The sequence below is a fragment of the Quercus robur genome, chromosome 6 (assembly GCF_932294415.1).
Source record: "Quercus robur chromosome 6, dhQueRobu3.1, whole genome shotgun sequence".
Lineage (NCBI taxonomy): Eukaryota > Viridiplantae > Streptophyta > Magnoliopsida > Fagales > Fagaceae > Quercus > Quercus robur.
Window position 1 is genome coordinate 28,431,812 of NC_065539.1, and position 22,940 is coordinate 28,454,751.

Here is a 22,940-nt window from a genome sequence, read left to right on the forward strand (position 1 = left end):
CCACAACGCTGCCCTGTTCTACTAGCACTCTCTTCACATCATATCTTCCAATCCTGAGCATGACAACCAAAGCATCATCATGGGGTTGGATGGTTCCAACCTTATCTTCATTTGAGAAGCCCAGCACGGGTGAGGCTATCTTCTTGGCCTTTTTGGACTCCCGATCGTCATGTTCAGTGGGAAGCCGAGCCACAGACATTACTCTGGAAGGACAAAAGCCGGTCCTTCCCAGAGCGGTAAGGATGACATTTATCGTGCCTATTGGAGGTCTTAAGAAGGTGTCTCTTCGGGTCTCAGTATTCACCTGTCCTTGTCGACCACTGGAATGATGTAGGAGGTGCCTTAATTTTCCCTCTCAGACCAACAGGTCCAAATGGTTCTTCAAGTTCCTGCAGTCCTCAGTGGTGTGCCCCGGTTCTTGGTGGTATTGGCAATACAGGTTTTAGTTGCGCTTCATGGGGTCTCCTGCTATCTTATTTGGCCATTTGAAGAACGGTTCATTCTTGATTTTCTCCAAAACCTGATGTACCGGATCTCGGAACACAGCATTAACTGCCTGTGCATCAGCAGATCCGAATTGCCCTGCAAAGTCTATCCTCTGTCGGTTGTTGTTATTAAATCAACCCGACCTGAAGTCCCTCCTCTCCTGAGGGACAACCTTTGCTTTACCTTTTCCCAGCTGCTAGTCCTCTTCAACCCTTTTATACTTGTCGATCCGGTCCATAAGTTGGCGCGGCTAGTGACAGGCTTTCCTATTAGGGATTTTCTTAAACCATGCTCAGTTGGGAGGCCACTCTTGAAAGTGTTGATAGCAACGTTGTCATAGTTACCTTCTATCTCATTATACATCTCCCAATACCTGTTCAAGTAGGCTTTTAAGGTCTCCCCTTCTCGAATGGACAAAGACAGAAGGGAATCCAAGGGCCAAGGAACCCTGCTACTCGTGATGAAGCGAGAGCCAAAGGCCTGGGTCAGCTGCTTAAAGGAATCTATGGAGTTTAGCCTGAGGCCATCAAACCATCTCATCGCCATCAGTCCCAAGCTGGACGGAAATACTTTGCACATCAAAGCCTCATCTTTGGAGTGGACGGCCATCCTCTGGTTAAATTGGCTTATATGCTCTACGGGATCCATTCGACCGTTGTACATAGTGAAAGTAGGTTGATGGAATCGCCAAGGAAGCTTAGCCCCTTCTATCTTGCGTGTGAAGGGTGACTTGGAGATTCGATCCAAGGCCTTGCTCATGGCATCGTTCACTACACCTTTACGGGACGGACTTCTGTGGCTACGTTTATGGTGGTGCTCTTCCTCACAAGAAAAGGTCTCACTTGGTGGAGTTCTTGACCTTTGCCTATAATTGTCATCCCCTTCATCACTAGTGTCTGAACTGGAAGGGGAACGCTTCCGCTGCGCATGACGTAGTTTCCTTTTTAAGTCGTCAATCTCCTGTTGTAGGGCTTTATTATCATCCTGTTTTTGGGATACATGACTTCTCACCTTAGAATGGTTTTTGCTTGTATGGGTAGTACGTACACTACCCTCTCGATGTTTGTCCTGATCTCTTTCCCGTTCAAGGTTAAGAAAGTTGTCCTGCCGTTGAGAACCTGCAGGCTCTGTTCAGTGTGGACCTGCCTGGTGTGGACCTGATCCCACCATGTTTAAGGTACAAGTTCTTCCCACAGACGGCGCCAATTGTAGGGCTAAGAATTTGAGACCCAAGCCCAAAATGTATGGAGTCTTAGTCCAATGAGCCCAATACAATGAATTTGTAGAGAATGGGTCAAAGAACTAGGTCCTAATGAATTGGACAACGGCTAGTATTGGATTAAATGGCAATCAATCACAAATAAGAGGTATTGATGTCAATGGACTTTCAATCCGAGAAGGCCACGATTATTATATATTGATCACAGTTGGATACTAAGACAGTTTAGATTGCTACAGTGTTCTCTCTCTATTTTTTCGATCCCCTTCTCATGGGGGTTCTCCCACATTATATAGCTCCTTTCTGATCATCTTAGCCCTATACTTTTGATCATCTGAGTCTCTACTTATACCCTCTCGATGTTTGTCCCGATCTCTTTTCTGTTCAAGGTTAAGAAAGTTGTCCTGCCGTTGAGAACCTGCAGGCTCTGTTCGGTGTAGACCTGCCTGGTATGGACCTGATCCCACCATGTTTAACCGTTGCACTCGTTGAGGTACAAGTTCTTCCTACAGATGGCGCCAATTGTAGGGCTAAGAATTTGAGGCCCAAGCCCAAAATGTATGGAGTCTTGGTCCAATGAGCCCAATACAATGAATTTGTAGAGAATGGGTCAAAGAACTAGGTCCTAATGAATTGGACAACGGCTAGTATTGGATTAAATGGCAATCAAGCACAAATAAGAGGTATTGATGTCAATGGACTTTCAGTCCGAGAAGGCCACAATTATTATATATTGATCACAATTTGATACTAAGACAGTTTAGATTGCTACAGTGTTCTCTCTCTATTTTTCTGATCCCCTTCTCATGGGGGTCCTCCCACATTATATAGCTCCTTTCTGATCATCTTGACCCTACACTTGTTAATCATCTGAGTCCCTACTTAAGTGCCCATCCCATCAAACACCCCTTTCAGCCTTCTGTGAGTTGTGGTAGTCGGCACTGTTTAGAGGTCCTCTCCACATTAATGCGGCTAGAAAAGTAGCTGCAGTGCATTTAATGCGGTGGTAGCAACTTTTTCTTATATATTTTGAGTTTCCTTCCCTCTCACATGTTCATGGGGCACATTTCTATTGTTAGAGTACATACTTGGACTACATTCGTCGTATCCGAGGAGGAATTCCTTCTCGGATCTCCTTCCCTTCATCTCCCGCTTATAAAACTTTTACCGGGAATCATTTAATAGTTATTTGCTCCTCCTCGAACTTGTTAGTGTCCTCGGACAAGACCCAAGGCCCAATACATTATTTTGGGCCCTAATCCCTACAAAAGATTTTTTACTTACTTTAGTATAAAATTTGATAATTTGTATCGAAAATGAAATTTTTTAAGAATTTCACTATAAAAATAGTAAAAAATGAATTTTATTTATGTAAGATCGCCACCAAACATAATTTTGATTGAAATTACTAAGTTCTTTTTGTTGTTGTTTGGTGTGTGTATATATATAACATTTCAAATAAAAAAGTGTATATATAATAAAAAAGCGTATGAGTGTGTATGTGGGGTTGTCTTGATAAATATATTAGAGTTGCAACTTGGCCCCCCCAAACAAAAATTCCTGGCTTCGCCCCTGCTTTGGACAAAGCCAAGGATTTGCTTCTATTTGGAAGCAAAGGCAGCAAGCTTTACATGGTCACCACTAGTTTCTTCCTTTGCCTAAAAATATGTTCTTGTTTTTTCAATGCTCTAAGACATGATTGTGAAGCTCTGCCTTTAGATTTAATGGTTTTATGTAGCTACAGATATTGAAGAGAGAAGAAATAAATTATAAATTTGAGGAAGTTACAATTCATTTTAGGCGTAAATGCACTTTTATTCCCTACATTTTGACTTTTTTTTTTAATTTTGGTCCCTACATTTTAATTTTACTACTTTTAGTCCCTAAACCAATTAACGGGTGTTATTTTCGTCCTTTCTGTCAGTCAACTAACGGAAATAGCTAAGGTGGCTGCCGGAGGATTTAAAATATTATAAAAAATGCCACATCACCCATGACACATCAGCATATAAATTTAAAAAATTAATTTATTAATTTTAACTAAATAATAAAAATAAAAACAGAATTAAAAACTAAAATTCACATGAATTAGTTTTTAATTCTGTACATTATCAGAGATTTCTTCAGCGTCCTTTTAGAGATCTGAGAAAACAAAGAGAGTAGAGAAACCCCAACCGCCCAACCCTCCTTCTCCTCCGCCACCACCACCGGCGCCACTGGCTTTTTTCGGTGCTTCCGATTTCGCTTCTTTTTCTTCTTCTATTTGTGGTTTCGGTTTTACTGCTTCTTTGTCTTTCTCATCATTCAGTAACTATTTGTTCTCTTCCTCCATTTTTGTGTCAACACTCTCTGGAAAATGTAAAAGCTGTTGTTACTGTTTGTTTGTTTCAAATTTCTTAAGACTAAAGACTCTCTTTGGAGAAGACGAAGAGAGATAGAGAGAGAGACTGCCTTTGCGATCTGATTTTCTCGGTCTCGGCCACTGTCTTGGCCACAATGGAGCTCGTCGATCTCGACCTTCGTCCCGGTCTTGGCCACAATGGAGCTCGCCGATCTCGGCCACCGTCTTGGCGTGGGTTTGTTGACTGATCGATGGGTTTGGTGACTTTTTCGATGGCAGTAGTGGTCATGTTCTGGAATTTTTGTGGGTTTTTGAGCTAAAGTTCATGTTATGAAGAAATGTTTTTGATCGGTGGGGTGGTGGTGGTGGCTTGATTGTGTCGGTCATTGGTGGTGGGATCTGGGTTTGATTGTGTTGGTTTGAGTTTGATTGTGTTTGATTGTGTTGATCTGGGTTTGTTGTGATTGGTTTCTTGATTTGGGTTTAATCTGGGTTGGTTTGTTAACTGGGTTTATGGGTTTGATTTGCTGAGAATTCGGTGTTGATTGTGTCAGATCTGATGATGCTGGGTTTGATGATCTCTGAGGTGTTGAATTTGGGTTTTTTCTTCTTGTTTTCATTTATGTCCTAGTGATCTAGGTTTGAGTTCTTGGGTTGCTGGGTTTGTGTTCTTGTGATGGGTTTGAGTTCTTGGTTGTTGGGTTTGATTTGGGAAGAATATGAAGAACAAGTTGTAAAATGAAGAACAATCTGAAGAAGATGAAGAACAATCTTAATTCATGTGAATTTTAGTTTTTAATTCTGTATTTATTTTTATTATTTAGTTAAAATTCATAAATTAATTTTTTTAAATTTATATGTTGATGTGTCATGGGTGATGTGGCATTTTTTTATAATATTTTAATTCATCCGGCAGCCACCACAGCTATTTCCGTCGGTTGATTGACGGAAAGGACGAAACTAACACGCGTTAATTGGTTTAGGGACTAAAAGTGGTAAAATTAAAATGTAGGAACTAAAATGGAAAAAAGTCAAAATGTAGGAACTAAAAATGCATTTACGCCTTCATTTTAAAAGAACATTAACTTATATTTCATACGTTAGATTAACATCTCAGATGAAGTTAAGAAAGGAGAAGAAATTTGGGGTTTTAGAAATTTCTCCGAACTTTAAAACTCACATGGGAATAGAGGCTTGGGTTTTTTTTATTTATTATTATATAAAAAAAAAAGTCTGACATGGCTATACAGTTGACAGTTGATATGAAAGGAAAAATCAATTTTTTATTATTCAGTTTAATACATCAAATTTTTCTATTCAACAAATTGACACAATTAAAAGGTTAGGGATCAAATTAACATTTGGTGGGACCAACTATGTAATTTAGCCTATATTTTATTTGTTTGTTTTCTTTACTTAAAAACATATATATATCCCTACTACACTATTTCTGGGTAAAAGAAGGTCTATATTGAGAGCTTCTTATCCTACAAGCGATGTAGGCTTGTAAGGATAAGTAGCGAAGGTGACTGGATTGTTGTATCCCTTAGGTGGCACGCACAATGTTTTAGTCTACTACACCGGAAATCTCGTAAATGCATGTATCATCTCAAGACAGTGACATGGTCCACGCCTAAACCCCGCAATCTAAAAATATATATGAATTGACAGTAAATTACTTATTGTTATGAAATTACTTTAAAGCATCATCAAGATAATATCTTTCCACTATTCACTAATTTTATGGTAAATCTAATTTATGTGAATTTTAATCATTTATATGATATGTTGAATGTAATGAAATTCAATTTATTTTTCAATTATTGTTCTTAGGAACAACAATTCGAGATGATGTTTAATGTTTGCGGTATGTATGATGTGATTATATATATTATTGTTATATATATATATATATATATATATATATATATATATATATTTGATAAAATGGAGAATTCATTACATATATATTTATTGTCCATGAATAAAAAATCCTTCTTGATTTTTCTTTGAATTCATTGGTTATATATGTATTGATAAATTGTTTATGGTGGCACATGGAATGGTGGCAATGGAATAACAATTTCGTGGAGATTCAATTCAAGAGCCTTGGAGTTCAGTGTCGGAAATCTCAACAAGCTCTCAATTGAAAGGCAATCTAAGAGGCAGGAAATTATGAGTTTGGGGGTAAAGTATCTCTTATTCTATTCGATATATTGCTACCATATAAAAATAAAATTTTGTATGCAGACACCTAAAATTGCTATGGCCTAAACATGTGTATATACATAATAATATAATTTGGGCCATATGTCAATTTTTATGCATGACATATAATATCTTCGGATACTTACTAATATGTATCACAATGCATTTTATGTGATTGTTAAAGTCGTATAAAAAATTACTATCTGATTGCTGTGTAGTACCATGAATTTAAAAAGACTTTATGCATCATAAGTAATATATTTATTCATGTGTAAAATTATGAATAAAATATAAAATATCATATCCATAATTCTCTCTCTAATTCCAGGCATGTGATGGAAAATTTTATCTACAATTCTGTGATTTTCATTATTTGGTTTTTCTAGTGTTAGTCATGGCCGAAATAAATAGTATTGACTAAATGCCTTATAAACATTATCTTTTCAAATGTTTAGACGTTTTAAATATGGGAAGATATACAAGACTCTTATTTTTTGATTTGATGAGGAAGAACCAACGTTCAAATGTCATTTAAAAAAAAAAAAGTGTTTATGTGAAATTGTTAAATCTCATGAATTTTTATGAACCCCACAAATTATGGTGTTTCTATTTTGAAGAACTTTATATTGAGAAGAGTTCATGTGCCTTTAAATAATTAAGAATTTTATGTGGCACGTTTTTCATTTAAATTTTCTCAAATAGTGGGGGTATTGAAATTGAGGAATATGGACAAAAAAATGTTTTGGGAAATATTATTTGGGACTCATAAAATAGTTTATTAATTTCAACTATATAAATTATCTTGAGAATTGAGATAAAAAAAATATTTTTTGGCCTAAGAGTGTAAAAGTTTATCCTTGTGGTAAAAAAGGTACTCTTATTGATAAATGAGAACAATGGTGTCATATCAAGTTGGTATTCCTATTGTATAATAATAAAGATACAATGATGCCCTTGTATAAAATAGACACTTGTATTTGTGCCAAATATTAAATGAGAATGAATAGGCATTCCTATTATACAATTATGTGGTATACGAAATTTAGCATTTTTAACCCCAAAACCATCTGCATCAGAGAATGGTATACAGCACTATTGCAAATTTTTTTGCAATACTGCTACAGTACAATCCTAAACATAGAATTGTACTGTTCACAGTATTGTAAAAAAATAATAATATTTTATTATGTTTTTCCCACGAAATCTTCTCTCTCTTCCTGCTCTGTTTCTCCGTTTGCTCTCCTCTCTTCAGACCCAAACACCATCGCTGAAGCTTCACCAAGCCTCTCACCCATCTCCATCGCTGAAGCATCACTACCCACACCCACTGTCACCATAGCCACAGCCACGACCACAGCCATAGCCGCCACAGCCACCACCACCACCCACAACCTCAACCCCAACCACCATAAACCAAAACCCACTCACCCACCCATTTGCCACCACCGTAAACCCCAACCCAAAATCAACCTACCACTAGCCACCACCACCACAAACCATACCCACCATCAACCAAAACCCACTCACCCACCTACCTTCCATCACCGTGAACCCCAACCCAAAATCAATCCGCCACCAACACCGTAACCCATACCCATCCACAACCAGCACCCAAAGCCACTCCGATCAACCCACGAACCCAACCACAAAAATCAAACCCCAACCCAAAATCAATCCGCCACCAACACCGTAACCCATACCCATCCACAACCCCAACCCAAAATCACTCCGATCAACCCACGAACCCAACCACAAAAATCAAACCTCAACCCAAAATCAATCCGCCACCAACACCGTAACCCATACCCATCCACAACCAGCACCCAAAGCCACTCTGATCAACCCACAAACCCAACCACAAAAATCAAATCCCACCAAAATCAATCAAAACCCAACAAAATTAAAACTCACTGAAAAACGATCCACGATCCACCGCAAAGACCCACGATCCACGATCCACCGCCCAGCCACACCCAACACCAAAGAGACCCACAAACTCGAGAGGCAGTCAGGCATAGAGAAAGGGAAATGGAGGGGCAGAGAGAAAGTGACAGAGAGCATGGGAGAGAAAGTGAAAAAAAGATGAAAAAAATGAAGAAGTTCCAGCAATCTGAAAAATATATAGCGGTTGGAAATAAATAATAAAGAACGGTTAAAAAATAATATTTTAATAAAAATAGAGTTTTGGGATGTAGAAGAAATGGTAAAATGGTATGGTATAATAATAAAGTGGTGTTTTAGAATGGTAAAATGGAGTAGCATTAGCATTCTCCAATGCTAATGCTCTAATGATGCCAAGTTTTTTAAAAAAAAAATATTAAGTCTCGTATACTTGTGAATTATGAATATTTTTTGTTCCAAAATCTGGTTCCTAGTAATTAGAGACTACTAACCCTATGTAGATGCTAATAAATCTACATCTCTTGCCATATATTTATGAGTTATGAAATGGTGGAAAAACAATTTTTAGTGAGATTAACCACCAAGAGCAAGAGTAATATATATTTTTTTAAATGATATTTATGTATAAAATGGTTTCTACTATAATAGAAACATGTACTTTTAGCATGCTACTATATTGAATGTATAGTGATGGAAAAAAAATGAATGTGATTACCACTGGCCATGCATATGATGATTTTACCAAGAAGCTAATTAAGCTTAAGCCAGTGAAGAAGTAAACAACTTACATTTATGTTGTTGAAAAAAAAAATGAATCTATCTTATATTAGCACTATCTTATTATAATATTTTTATATAAAGTAAAGTGCTGTTTCCCTAAACTTTTCGAGTTACTATATAAATGAAATGATGAAATCTCTATTTAGAGTCGAAAGTCTAGATGTAAATCGAGGGATATGAGATTAAAGCCCAAAGAAAATAAATTACCTATGACGATACCCTACCTAGGGACTAGAGATCCTAAGAAATAGGTTCAAACGAATCATAGAGTAGTTTGTATAACATACACTAAATTTTGAGTACAAGTAACCTTGTCCGTCCCAATGATGTAAGTGCATGTATCTCGTAAAATTATGAAGGATGAGTTTTATATTAAAAAACTCTAAATGTGATCTATAGCTTTTATGAGTGGGATGTTAGAGTTGCGAGAGCATCCTTGATAGATACACCTAATTGAGCATGGAAGTAGGGCCGCTTCCCTTGAGAATAGGGCTAATTCTCTAAATTGCTCGTGAAAGCTAAGATCAAGCACAAGGCTGTAAATGTGTTGACTTAGAAGCTCATGGTAGAGTACTAGGATATTATGCGTGTGATGTAAAAAGCTATAGATCACATTTAGCTTGCTTCCACATAAAAAGTCATAGTTTAAGACTTCACTCACTATTGACTTTGGAACTACATAGTTGAAACACTAAATAAGGGTTCAAGCCATTGGCACCCTTATCATGCATAATATTCTAACTTAACCCATTATGTAGGCAATTAAAAATATCAGACCATTGTGTCCTCCAATATTGGTACTGTTTGTAGCTTCGACCATGACTTTTTTTGACCATCTGTGTTCCTTAAGTGACATGGTTGATGTATTCTATACACATTATAATAATTTATTGAGAGTTGAAGCTTAGAAATTAAGGACCGTATGTAACAGAGCTTTAAAAATGACAACTGAATGCTGGGAGTTATTATTAAATATGGTAAAACATATAAGTTTGAGAATGGATACAAGTCTAGTTTAGGAGAAAAAAATTTGTCTTCAAATCATCATTAGTACTAGTAACTTCCAAAAATAAAAACATTAACAAAAGGGCAAGAACGTGAAATAGAGACAGGCTCGCAAGCATAGCAAGGCAATTGCCTCATCTCCATTGTTCATTGGTAAGCTGCCAGTACGCATAGCTCCAGAGTATGTTGCTCCTGTTGGTGAAAATGCATGCAAGCTTGCCAATGAAATTGGCATACAAGTGCAACGTAATCTGTCCAATTAACTATATCTAACACTCGAATGTTAATTAATCAGACAAATATATATATTTGTCTATATATATATATATATATATATATATAAGCAAGCATCCCTTCCTTGGGGTAAAGTGGGTTCAAATCCTCCTCTTCTACCATCTGAACATATTATTAGAGCAAGAACAGATTAAAACAAATTGGAACCATGGTCCTCCATATATTCCACTCCCAAAAATAATGCGCATCTAAAAATTTCACAGCAATTGTACAGCACAACCCTTTTCCCAACATCGAATTCACACTTTACACAAAATTCTTAAGGTTTCTGATCCAAGAAAGAATTTGCATTAAGCACATTCTGCTTCAATCAATTGAAACAAACTGACAAAGCTATATGAAAGGTGCTCCATCAAAAATTTGCACCCAAGAATACAAATAATTCCATTTACAGAGAAGCTAACGGACCGTTAACATTGAATCATGTATCTATATAATCTGCAGACTGGATATTTCTTAGAAGCTCCTTTAAGTTAGCCAATACGTGGCATGGTCCTAAACTCTTTACACCAATAAAATTCAAAAGCTGCTCTAAATCCTACAACCAAAAGGGAAAATGTTAAGTTTACTTGCAGTAATCAAAAAGAACATGAATTAAATTTTGGGCAAACTAATTTAAAGAGAGAAAAAATAACAATAAAGCTGTCATCAACCATGAATTAAGTAAAATTTAGGGTGTAAATCAGCAGATAAATACCCTAACATAATAGGATTTTAATTTTTTTTGGGATAATTCGATAGTTGGGGGAGGGGGTATTTGAACCCTAGATGTCTTCTTTAGAAACAAGGAGGTGCCAACTAGTTGGACTACAAGGCTCTTGGCATAGGATGAATTGGTCTTTAAAAGCAACATCCATATGTATAGGAAACCAAGAGATGGCATAGCTAGACATCATATATCTTACCATATAATAAAAGTTCTCTTTACACACTATGCTTGCCCCATGTGTCACATTAAATTTAATAATAACTCTATCACAAAAGTTTTGAAAATATTAAAATACCACTCCCATAAAATGAAAGTTACAAGAGATTTTATTATTTTGTTTAAATTATTTTAATCCTCTAACATAACATTTGGTTTAATAAAAACTCGGCTTACATGAATGATTCTATATTATAACTCAGATTTTTTTAAAAGTAAAATCATTTATTAGAAAAAGAGAAGGGTAGAGGTGCACTAATCCCTTTTAGATCATACAACTTGGAAGGAAAGAGAATCAACAAAATCAACAAACGACATGGAGGAGATGCCACCTAGAGCATGCATCCAATCAAACAAAGTACGCAAAATATGCTCCATCAAAGACCCATCTATTTCTTTCATACCATAGATTCCACATCACGCACAACAACAGAGCTCGCCACACCTTGGCGCCTCTATGGCACTGAAACTGACCCTCCCAACATTCCAACAGATCAATCACCGATTTAGGCATTACCAAGACAGTGAAAACAAAGGACTATAAATCTGTTGCCATAGAGTAGTGAAGAAAAAGACAATCAATAGATTATCTGCTACATTCGCACATAAAGCACCAATCAACTATTAAAACGTGTTGCTTTTGAAGATTATCAAATATGAGAATTCTCCCAACTCCCAAGACACACAGACCATGTGAAAAGGGAAACCTTCCTTGGAACTTTGGCCATCCAAATGCTCTTCCAAGGAAAACATGAACCTGTAGAACCCTTTAGAGCATTATACTATGGTCTCACCTCAAACACTCCTTTCTTTGGTGGCAACCAAACCACTTGATCTTGACCAGAGGAGACAGGCATATTTATCATATAGCACCCCAAGAAAAAAAAAATAGATTGTAACTCCAAATCCTGCAAAGGCCTGGCTGAATTGAGGATTCCAATGTCTTCCTTCCCCCTCAGACGGGCCAGCTAGATATGAGAACACTATAGCCTCCTCATTCACTTCCAAATCATACAGGTCAGGAAACCAATCCCTCAAAGAGCAGTCGCTGCACCAAACATCCGTCCAAAACATTACCCCAAACTCGTCTCAAACCTCAAGCCATAAGAAATTACAAAAAGAATCCCAGCCTGTAAGAACACTCTACCACAAACTAACAACATGCTGACCCCGAATTTGCTCCGTTGTCCCACCACCTACGCTTCACCATATTTTGCATAAATTACTCTCCTCCATAAATGGTCCCTCTCCACACCAAATCTCCAAAGTCACTTCCCTAAGAGGGCTTGATTAAATGAACTACTTTTTCTAATACCCAGACCTCCCTCTTTGACAGGGGGACAAACCACTCTCCAATCCACCAAAAAATAATTCTGATTATTTTTTTTAAGTAAATAATTTCTTTAATTAAGAAAAAAGTGCCACCAGGTACGCAGGCTGTATATAAAAGGCAACACAAAAACAAAGAGAAAGTAAACAAGAAAGAAAAACAGCAACCATTGAAAGCTCAAGGAAGTCCAAATAATCTAGAAACCCCTCTACAGAAATGAAATAGATGGTGAAACCCAATCATAAAAGGACCTCAAAAATAGATATTTCAACTTCAGTCACACTTGGCTCTTCCCCCTCAAAGCACCAAGAATTTCGTTCTTGCCATAGGCACCACAAAAGACTCAACGGAACGACTTGCCATATTTTCTTTAATTTACACTCTAGCAACACAGGAAAGTGATTTGTTAATGGCCTCTGTAGTAGCTTCAGAGTCAAATTGGGGAAGTGATTCAATTGATGAAATAATTTCTTTAATTTACATTTGATTTGTAATGTCCCCATGCATCACACAGGCATACGGTTATTTCAGGATAAAGATTCTAAAACATAGGTAATTCATGGTACATCACTCTGGCAAACATTGATACTAGTTGCTGCCAAACAGTTACAGAAACTTTAATTTTTAGTGACACTGCTTTAGAACAATGATTCCATGTATCCTACTTGGACATGATGAATTGGTGTTTCTAGAGGAAACCACAATACTCTCAGGAAAATAAAACAAAAAATTAAATTAAAAAAAGGATTAAGTTAAATTAAACTATCAACAAAATTGCCTAGTTTCATAAAATTAACAGGAATGATCTATATGAGGATCCCAACCATAGCAATACAAAAATATAAATTATAGTAGATAAGAGTACTGACTACCATCTCTTCGCATTTTGCATAAAATTTGGTCTCTCTATGAATGGATCTAATACAAATACTCTTTGGTGCATCCCCTACTAGTGTCACACTGCATCAGACCCCGGATGCAGTGAAATTAGCCAACCCCAAATTTTGGGACTAAGGCTTTGTTGTTATTGTATAAAATTATCAATTCCTCGATAAACGATGTCTACTTGAAAAGGTGAGATTTTTATGTGTTGCTTACAAATCAAAGGTAAAAAGAAAAAGATCAGGGAATTATAGGCTTATGCTTCTATCTTGAAAGCACACAAATTAATTACATCTCACCTCAAACCATCACATTTTAAGAGTGTGTTTGGATGAGCTTATTTTCATTGTCTTATTTTATTTAAAAAAATAATGTGTGAAAGTACAACTGCTCTTACAAAAAGTGAGGCTTTAAAAAGTTACTTAAGCTGGCAGTGAAAACTAAGATAGAAAATCTAAAATCCCAGCTTAAAGGGGATTGAACAGGAGAAATACTAAGCAAGCAATTGTGCAATGCCTAACATACTTGGAAGAATTCAAAAGAAAAACAAAAATATATTTTGGGGAAACTTCCATATTTTACTACAGTACATAGTCCAAGCAACCTAATTTGATTCAATGTTGCAATTTGCATGAAAGTTTTAGAGACCAGAGATTACATATCAAAGAAAGCACACCTTATTTAACAAGAATACAGCATAAGCGGCCCTCGTTGTGTCTTGACCTTCTAAAAAGAGAGGGAACTCCACATGCTTCATACTTGTGGAAAGCTCAGTATTTGAAGATGAATCTGATGATGTAGGCTCTATAGAAGGTGAATAGTCAATAATATATGAATGAGAACCACCCAAGCGAAATGGGTAACGCAAAGGAACTTTTAAGAAGGAAGCTATAAGAGAAACAGCCTGCAAAAAAATCAGGCTAATAAAGTACTTTCCAATATGTTGGTCCAGCAGCAGGCTTCAACACTTTAACTTTAACAAAACAATCGCTGCCTAAAACGCATTAGCATATTATAACACGATGAAAAAATTATAAATTCCTATTAGGATGAATAAAAATGAACTATCAATACAGAAGAGCAGGTAGTAGATGATGCACTATTTGATATTGTTAAGTTTATGTAAAATTTATCAAAAAATAGAAGTTTATGTAAAGCAAAGAGAAAGGACACACATGAGAGACATATCCCAGGGCAGTTGCAGACCTCTGAACCTCCTTCTTGTCAGTGAAAAAACTCATCTGCTTAAAAGGAAGCATAGTCAAGTGCAGACCTAAAATTGTCAAGGATCCATGATTAAAAGGTTTTGATCCAGCAGAACTCCCTGATAGTAAAAACAAACCAAAAAATAATAATTAACAAGGAAACTAGAACCTAGTATATAACAGGCTCACATGAGATCCTAGATATGAAGCATTTAAAAATTGATGCATACATATCAGGATGCATGTCCAATCAACTAAAATTATAGAAAATATAACAGATAGACAAACATTTACAAATCATCATTACGGAGCTATCAAAAGCAATGAGAAGAGTATGAAGTAGTATTGCTAAAGATGCTGGGAATCCCTAAAGCAGGTCAGCTAATAAAATGAACCGAGGGTAATGTTTTGTATTCTGTAAGCTGTACATTCAATCAAAATTATTTCCAGAAGTCAGATATATAAAGGATATCAAGGATATCTCAAAATTTATCACTACAAAGCTATCAAAAGTAGTGAGAAGCGTAGAAACTAGTAGTATTGAAGGTGATGGGAATCAATGTTGTTAAAAGCGCGCTTAAGCTCAAAGCTCGAAGCCCCAATGCTCCAATGCTTTTTGCTTCAAAAGCTAGGCTCATTCAAAGAAGTGCACTTTAGGTGAACTTTTTTGTGCTTTTTCAAAAAGCTCAAAGCACTCTTTTTGGAGATTTTTATATTTTTCAAAAAAATAAACCAAAACTGAATTAAAATTATAGGATCTTGACATTATTGATATAAATCACTGATTTTGCATATTATTAGTGTAACTTACTTATCAAAAAAAAAAATTTTGAGTATTACTTGTCCTAAAACCCAACCCACAACCTCCCAGTTCTTCTTTATTTTTATTTTTTCTCCTTGAAACAATAACTGACCTAGCTCCTTGGTACCAATTACCATGTTGCAATGTCCTCATATTCTTAGCTCATTCATGAAAAAAAAAAAAAAAAAAACAAAGCATGATATAATATATGCGGTAATTGTTTAGTTACTTTAGTGGTTGATGTTGAACATAGCAGACTAATTCTTACAAAGTTATAGTCATTACGTGATTAAATTATTAACTAATATTACTAATTAGTCATAGGGCATTATGGATATAGGAGATTTAAGAAAGGATATTACATGGAAGTACTCATATCTAGCTTATCCGAAAAAATAAAATGACTTGACTTGCAATTTTTGAGTTAAATTGCAAAAGTAAGGCATATCTAAATGTTATATGAATTATATAAAAAAAAAATATTTCAATTTATATGATCATTTGATCATTTGATTGTTGCATTTCTCATTAATAATAATTTTTAAATTATTTTTTAAAAATGTGCGCTTCACTTCAATCATGCGCGCGCTTGCGCTTTGCGCCTAGGCTACAAGAGGCCTTTGTGCTTAAGTGCGCCTCTCGCTTTTACCAACACTGCTCGGAATCCCTAGAGCAGTTCAGCTTCAGCTAATAAAATGCAAACAAGGTTAATGTTTTGTGTTAGAAAGCATTGAATGTGCACGGTCCATCCCTAAAGGCATTGAATAAGCTGTACAGTAAATCCAGATATATCCAGAAGTCATTCTTATAATTGAGTTTTAGAAATGAAGTGAAGTTGGTTTTATCCTTTGAATAGACAGAGAGTCATACAAGCCCAGTGTCAGACCACTTTGAGGAACTCCTGAAAAGGAGTTAAACAAAACCTCTAAAAAGAAAATATAAGCTTATAAAATGATTTACAAAGCCAACAAAAATTCTAACTTTTCGTCTCAATATAAAAGATATGTGTTCATTAAGATACAATGAGAAGAACAGCAAGTTTAACATAAAAGAACTTATCCCATAAAAGAAAAAATAAAAAATATTAGCTGTTAATTACTTAATTATGACAGCTAGAAAACTAGAATTATCTACATTTTTTTACAAGTAATAAAATTTATTAATAAAATAGATTACTTCATGTTCATGATGATGAGCACTCACCTAAAAGAATTACCCAAAAAAAAAAAAAAAAATTATGCACAAAATAGAAGTGACTTGTGAGATCTATAAGAGTGTTACTAATTACTATTCATAAGACCCCAAGCAAAAGACCAATCACACAGAGTTCGAATCAGCAATGCTTCCAACTAGTTCTTTGATTCTGTGAAAAGTAGAGTAATCTACATGACTCCAACAGATCGGTAATGCGAATATATACCAACAAGTAAGAAATATTGTTAATGCAAAATGATTTTAGAGAGGAACATGAGTTACAGTAACCATGAGCCATCAGATTCTTTGGTTACGTCAGCTCTTGCTCTCAAATGTATGTAACAAGCAGAGAAGGTCCATTTGAACAATTTTGAATGTAATACAACAAGTTTCAAACTCACTAACACATACCTGATCTACTACTGCTAGGAAATAACTCAAGTTCCTGCTCCTCTGCAGGTCCAACAGAGATCTTTACAGGATAGAGCAATGAAACTTGAGATATCATATATTGTTGCCTCATCCTTAGCCTTTTTTGTAAATTTCTGAGACGAACATAACCCTTCTGTCCAGCAAGTAACCTATTTGATTCCTGTAATATAAACATGATCAGCTTTTAAGTTACACCAATGCAAATATAAAATACTTGCAGCAATGAAACAGGAACACTGGATACATGGTTCAACCAACTGTAGACCATAGATTATTCTGCACATTCAAATGGGTGCATGTGTTCCACACAAGTCCTATTTGGCCATGATGAAAAAAAATAAAAAATTTACTTCATACTCTGATCAGGAAATCAAAAAGTTGATATCCAATAACTGCAGAAACTTAACTCCCAATACTAGTCAGAGTTACCAAATCATGACATCAGGTGCCAAGGCTCTTTCATAACATAACATGAATCAAAGACTATTTAATGAGGTAATTACATTTTGGCACCTAAGTTCCCACATTATGATAATATTTCATCTTACTCTCTATATAAATTTGTTTTTTGATAAGTACTCTCTATATAAATTTTTAAATTGGTATTTAAGTTCAAGCTGGTTTTCAAGTCATTGTTTTGTCAATCAGTAAATACAAACATTGAATATTTGGCGGGCATGTTATGTGAACAAATACTGCAAAAGAAAAAAAGCATACAATTGAAATCATTATTGATTCGCAACCTGTTTAATTGGTCTCAGGTTTGGGGTTTTACTCATCGTACCTCTGTTTTAGAGTTTCACAATTCTCTTAGCTTTGCTGTGTAATTTTTCTTGACCCTTTGTGTTCATCATCGCTAACATAAAATTTTTTATTCAATAAAGCAATTCTACTTTCTTATAAAATAAAATAAAAAAGCATGCATACCTGCAATCGCTTCCTTGCGACAGAAAGTGCAGTCCCGGCAACCAAAAGTGATCTAACTTGAACACTAAGCTGGTCCTCTTGCTTGTTAGCATCCTCCTTTGCAAGCTTGGAACGCATGGACATGTCTTCCATCACTTTTTTTTTAGCATCAAGTTTCTCATGCATCTCCTCGAGCTCATTCAATTGATTCAATGAATGAGCATCAATCTGCCCACAAACACAATGTTGAGGCCCGCTAATCCGCGGGCTAATCAATTAAGCCCCCCCCCCCAAGAAAACCAAAAAAAGACCTTTTTTTTCTTTCTTTTTTTCATTGTGATTGCTCTCCTCCTCAAGTTCATGGTAAGGTATCAAATACAAAAACTTCAATCCAATGGCTTCTATATTAATTGATTCATACAATCAATTAGTAAGAAAGTAAGTATGTGGAGTGGGAGAAATGTGATATCTTCAGATATAATACAAATGACAAAGTTTAACTACAAAATTAGTTGTAACCTTAGGCTACAAACTTACTTAATATCTTTTTATTAGAGGTGAATTTTGACAAATCCACCATTGGATTACATCTTCTTTTTATATTCTCCATGTTTGTAAAATTTCAAGAAAATTAAAGATCAATAGTTATGTCATTAATAAATTTTTTAAATTGCAAGTTTTTATAATTTAAAATTATACACAAAATATAAACTTATACATATTCGATTGACACAAAATTTAACATGTATATTAAGAGCATAAAGAACATGCAATTCAAATGTTAGATTTTCAAAATCTGTTGTAATATTTATTTTATTGAGTGAGTTTGTAATATTAAGGTACATCCAATTTTGTAGCTAAACTTTGTCCTAACACAAAACTGTTTTTTTTTTTTTTTTTTTTGGATGAGGTGGAACCTTAGCTTAGCAAGGCAAGGCCCTTGGAACAACACTCGACACCGCCCACTAGAACCATGTATCAGGCAGGCAGGTAATCCTATCCTATCCTAGTAGGAATTGAACCCAACCCCCTACTACTAGGTTGCACCCTGATGGTGATGGGTTGAAAAATTTTTTTTTTTTTTTTTTTTTTGACAATAAAAATGTTTGAATAAGAAAAGCTTTAATTGTTAAATTTTTAAATAAATAAAAGCAAAAGAAAAAGAATTTGAAATTGAAATTGTGAATCGCGGAGCAATAGATTTTGTGTCTTTACCTGAATAAGGGAGTGGAGTTTACGGTGAAGAGAAAGTTTGTTTTGGTTAGCTTGTTTGAGCGCAGAAGAGAGACTCCATAACCTAGCAAGCTCTTGCTCAAAGTCCTCCCACTCGATCACCTTCACCTTCAAATCCGAATCTCGCTCTCGCTCTCGCTCTCCTTCCATCATCATCATCAATTATCTCAGCCAGGCTCGGCCTCATCTCATCCTCCAAACTCACCGGTTAGGGTTTTCATTTTTCAACATCACCCAACCCATTGTTTTCTTTTTCTTTTTTTCTTGGAAAATTTTGTTTACGATGAAGCGAACAACTGTAAATACGATCGTTCGTTTGTTTGTTTGGTAAACGGTAGAATGACAAGTGGAAGTTACAAGCTGTTCCTTTTTTGGCCAAAATGGCCAACTAGCCCTAAAATCGTAAGTATATAGTTAGTTGGCTTTGTTTAGAAACATAATAGCATACTAGCATCTCGAGTCTTTTAGACTCGATTTTGGCGTTCAAAATCGAGTCTTTCAGACTCGATTTGTAGCTTGGATCAGCTCTGATGTGGCAGAGCTACCACTTGGCATCCACATGGAAATCGAGTCTTAGAGACTCGATTTTCAATCCAAAATTTTTTTTAAAAATTCTAAGTCTGTACATGCCAGAAATACCCAAAACAAATTTAACAAACATTACAGCTACGCAGATCAGATCAGATCAGAGGGAGAGAAAGAGAAACTCAATCAGATCAGAGGGAGAGAAAGGTAGAACCTCACCAGCGCGGCCTGGGGCTCGCGCCGGCCAGCGTCGCGCGCGGCCAGGGGCTCGCGCGAGCCCCAGGCCGCGCGCGACCCAGGCCGGCGCGAGCCCCAAGCCGCGCGCGACCCAGGCCGGCGCGAGCCCCTGGCCGCGCGCGACCCAGGCCGGCGCGAGCCCCTGGCCGCGCGCGACCCATGCCGGCGCGAGCCCCTGGCCGCGCGCGACCCAGGCCGGCGCGAGCCCCGGGCCGCGCGCGACCCAGGCCCGCGCGCGCCCCCGGCAGCGCGCGAGCCCCAGGCCGGCGCAAGCCCCTGGCCGCGCGCGACCCAGGCTCGCGCGAGACCCAGGCGGTTTCTGTTTCTGGTCATGCCGCGCGCGCCTGGGTCTCCGATCTCGATCTTCTCTCCCTTTCTGTTTCTGGTTTTCTTTTCTTTTTTTCTTTTCTCTGGGTTTTTCCTCTGATGCTCTTCTTTTTTTCTTTTTCTTTTTTTCTCTGGTTTTTCCTCTGATGCTCTGGTGTTTAGTCTGAGTTGGTGATATTTATTGGCGTTAGAAATCGAGTCTTAGAGACTCGATTTCCATGTGGATGCCAAGTGGCAGCTCTGCCACATCAGAGCTGATCCAAACTACAAACCGAGTCTGAAAGACTCGATTTTGAACGCCAAAATCGAGTCTAAAAGACTCGAGATGCTAGTATGCTATTATGTTTCTAAACAAAGCCAACTAACTATATACTTACGATTTTAGGACTAGTTGGCCATTTTGGCCTCTTTTTTTTTTTTTAAGATAGAAATCCTAATATTTGATAACAGAAATCCTAATATTGGATAATGTATAAGTGTTTGAGTCTTATTTCTGGAGACTTGAACTAAATCTTTACCCCCACATCCTATAAGTACTTATATTTGTAAAGTAACCATCACTTCAAGAGTGCATAGTGGTACAAGCTATTCATTCTTAAACTTGAAAAGGGAATAGGTATTTGTCTCTATATAATATCAAGAAATTAGCATTTAACCAAAAACAAAGGAAACACAATTCTTATATTATATATGAAAATATATTTATTCTATAATCTATATCATATCATATATTATATATAATAGCAGAAGCTTTTTCCTACAATTAAGGTTATGTTTGGCTTAATATAAAATGATTTTAGAGTGTAAAATATTTTCAAGTGAAAATATTTTTGAAAAAATGAAAATATTTTCAAGTGTTTTGTCGCATCACAAAAAATGCTTTGAAAAATATTTTAAGGTGTTTGGTTGTGTTCCTGAAAATCCTCTAGAAAACACATTCTCTCACATTTTCTCAACTTCCAAACAAATATTATAATAGGAAATCTGAATATATAAACCAAATCAACAAAAATACATAACAAAAAAAAATAAATCTTTCACAAAAATAAGCACTGATCGTGAGAAAGGGAGAGGGAGAGATAGATTGAGAGAAAGAGAGAGGTAAAGGACCACAGATCAGTGGGTGGCCCTGAAAGAGGCAAAATCGGCAAGTGGGTTTAACGGCGACAAGATCGGCGGGTGGGTTTAAAGGAGGCGACGGGAACAAGATCAATTTGTAGATCATAGATCGTGTTAGCTTTTTGGCCTTCGTTGGTTAAAGGGAACGAGAAATGAACAAAGAAGAGAAAGGGCTTCCTTGACCGGTGGTGTAGATCTGTAGCGACGATGACGACGGTTTGGTAAGGCTAAGGCATGAACCTGCGGTGCGATCTGACCGGTGAAGGTAGGTTGGGTTGTCTTCTTCACTTTCCCTTCTAGCTCTCTCTCTCTCTCTCTCTCTCTCTCTCTCTCTCTCTCTTCAGGTGTGTGGGTCCAGAAAACGAATTGAAGGTAAAACTAATGTGTAAAATATTTTACAGGTCAACGGGCCTTATTTTATGGTCAAATGAAAAGATTTTCAATTTGACTGTATTTTACATGTGCAACCAAACATGCATAGGGTGTAAAATATTTTCCTAAATCCATTTACACTCGAAACAAACACAGCCTAAGGCCATGCTGGCATGTAGGAAAAAAAGCCATCTAAGGGCACGTTTGATACAATGTAATGGATGATTACAATGTATTAGAAATTAATATTACAAGGAATACAATAAGCTGTAATGGAATGACTATTATTATTTATTTGTTTGGTGACAATACATGAATAAAACCATAAATGAAATTATATTTAGGTCAAATTTACTAAATTACCCTTATTTATAAATTTATATATATACTTTTTATAGCTCTAGCTTAACAACTTATTATGTATAAATTGAAAAAAATAAAAATAAATAATATACGTCTCCTTTGTTCAAAATTTATAACTCCATCAATGTTTAAGTAGCATGATGTTCATGATATAATAACAAAGTTTCAGAATATTATTTTTTCATTCGGCATGGAACTATAATAGTCTTGATTTTATAGAGGGTTTGGCAAATAAGAGTTCTAGAATTGGCCAAGAACAATTACTTATCATACAAATATGGATAGTTTTAAAGCATTTTGGAGACTTGAATTTTGATTGATATATATGGGTTTTGTTCTAGAAATTTATGGATGTTAATCCACTGAGGAGATCTTTGCAAAATGAACATATTTTGTTGGAAATTTTAAGTTGAATAGGTGAAAATCAGCCACATAACTTTACATACCTTTTAATTTATATATAAATGGTCCGTTTGGATTGAACTTATTATTGCTGAAACTGAAAATTGAAAACATTATAACAAAATAATTTTTAAATATGTGAATAGTACCATGAGACTCATTTTTAATATTTTTTAGTACGTGAACAGTGCTGAGAATAGTAATAAACAGTATATAAACAGTAATTTTTGTCTCGAACAATGAACCCATATAAAATTACTGTTTACATGCGCAGGGAAAAAAAAAAAAAAGTGGAAAACATGAAACACTTTCAGCCACTTTCAGCCCAAAACAAACGCTCACAAAGATAACCTAATTTAGCAAGAAGTAGCGGAAGTTTTTTGTGTGGGCATTTTAGGAATTTTATTTTAAAACAGTATTGAATAAGTTAAGGAATAGTTATTATTCCAAC

The 22,940-nt window shown here is 36.1% G+C and overlaps 2 protein-coding genes across 3 annotated transcripts; both read right to left on the reverse strand.

The window, feature by feature from the left end:
* Positions 1-442: 442 nt before the first annotated feature.
* On the reverse strand, positions 443-1,032 carry LOC126690077 (uncharacterized). The gene is made up of 2 exons (XM_050385212.1): positions 670-1,032; positions 443-556 (listed from the first exon to the last, which is right to left on the reverse strand). Exons 1-2 carry the CDS (start codon positions 1,030-1,032, stop codon positions 443-445), a joined length of 477 nt encoding a protein of 158 aa, XP_050241169.1.
* Positions 1,033-10,365: 9,333 nt separating this feature from the next.
* Positions 10,366-19,511, reverse strand: LOC126688416 (uncharacterized). 2 transcript variants are annotated; one of them, XM_050383097.1, is made up of 6 exons: positions 19,127-19,511; positions 17,933-18,139; positions 16,985-17,165; positions 14,548-14,696; positions 14,049-14,276; positions 10,366-10,773 (listed from the first exon to the last, which is right to left on the reverse strand). In XM_050383097.1, the coding sequence occupies exons 1-6, from the start codon at positions 19,301-19,303 to the stop codon at positions 10,657-10,659; spliced, it is 1,059 nt and encodes a 352-aa protein (XP_050239054.1). In that variant the 5' UTR covers positions 19,304-19,511; the 3' UTR covers positions 10,366-10,656. The 2 variants fall into 2 exon arrangements, with proteins under 2 accessions (XP_050239054.1, XP_050239055.1); XM_050383098.1 differs by having other exon boundaries at positions 17,933-18,167.
* Positions 19,512-22,940: the final 3,429 nt, after the last annotated feature.

Bases quoted from the DNA above. Each gene is read 5' to 3' on its own strand.
- LOC126690077 (XM_050385212.1), bottom strand. From the start codon at position 1,032: ATGGCGATGAGATGGTTTGATGGCCTCAGGCTAAACTCCATAGATTCC. The intron at 557-669 runs GTAAAGCAAAGG...GCTGATGCACAG, and splicing joins GGACTAGCAGCTGGGAAAAG to GCAGTTAATGCTGTGTTCCG.
- LOC126688416 (XM_050383097.1), bottom strand. From the start codon at position 19,303: ATGATGATGATGGAAGGAGAGCGAGAGCGAGAGCGAGATTCGGATTTG. The intron at 14,697-16,984 runs GTATGTGTTAGT...TTTTACTATCAG, and splicing joins TCCTAGCAGTAGTAGATCAG to GGAGTTCTGCTGGATCAAAA. The intron at 14,277-14,547 runs GTGTGTCCTTTC...ATTTTTTTGCAG, and splicing joins CCCTGGGATATGTCTCTCAT to GCTGTTTCTCTTATAGCTTC.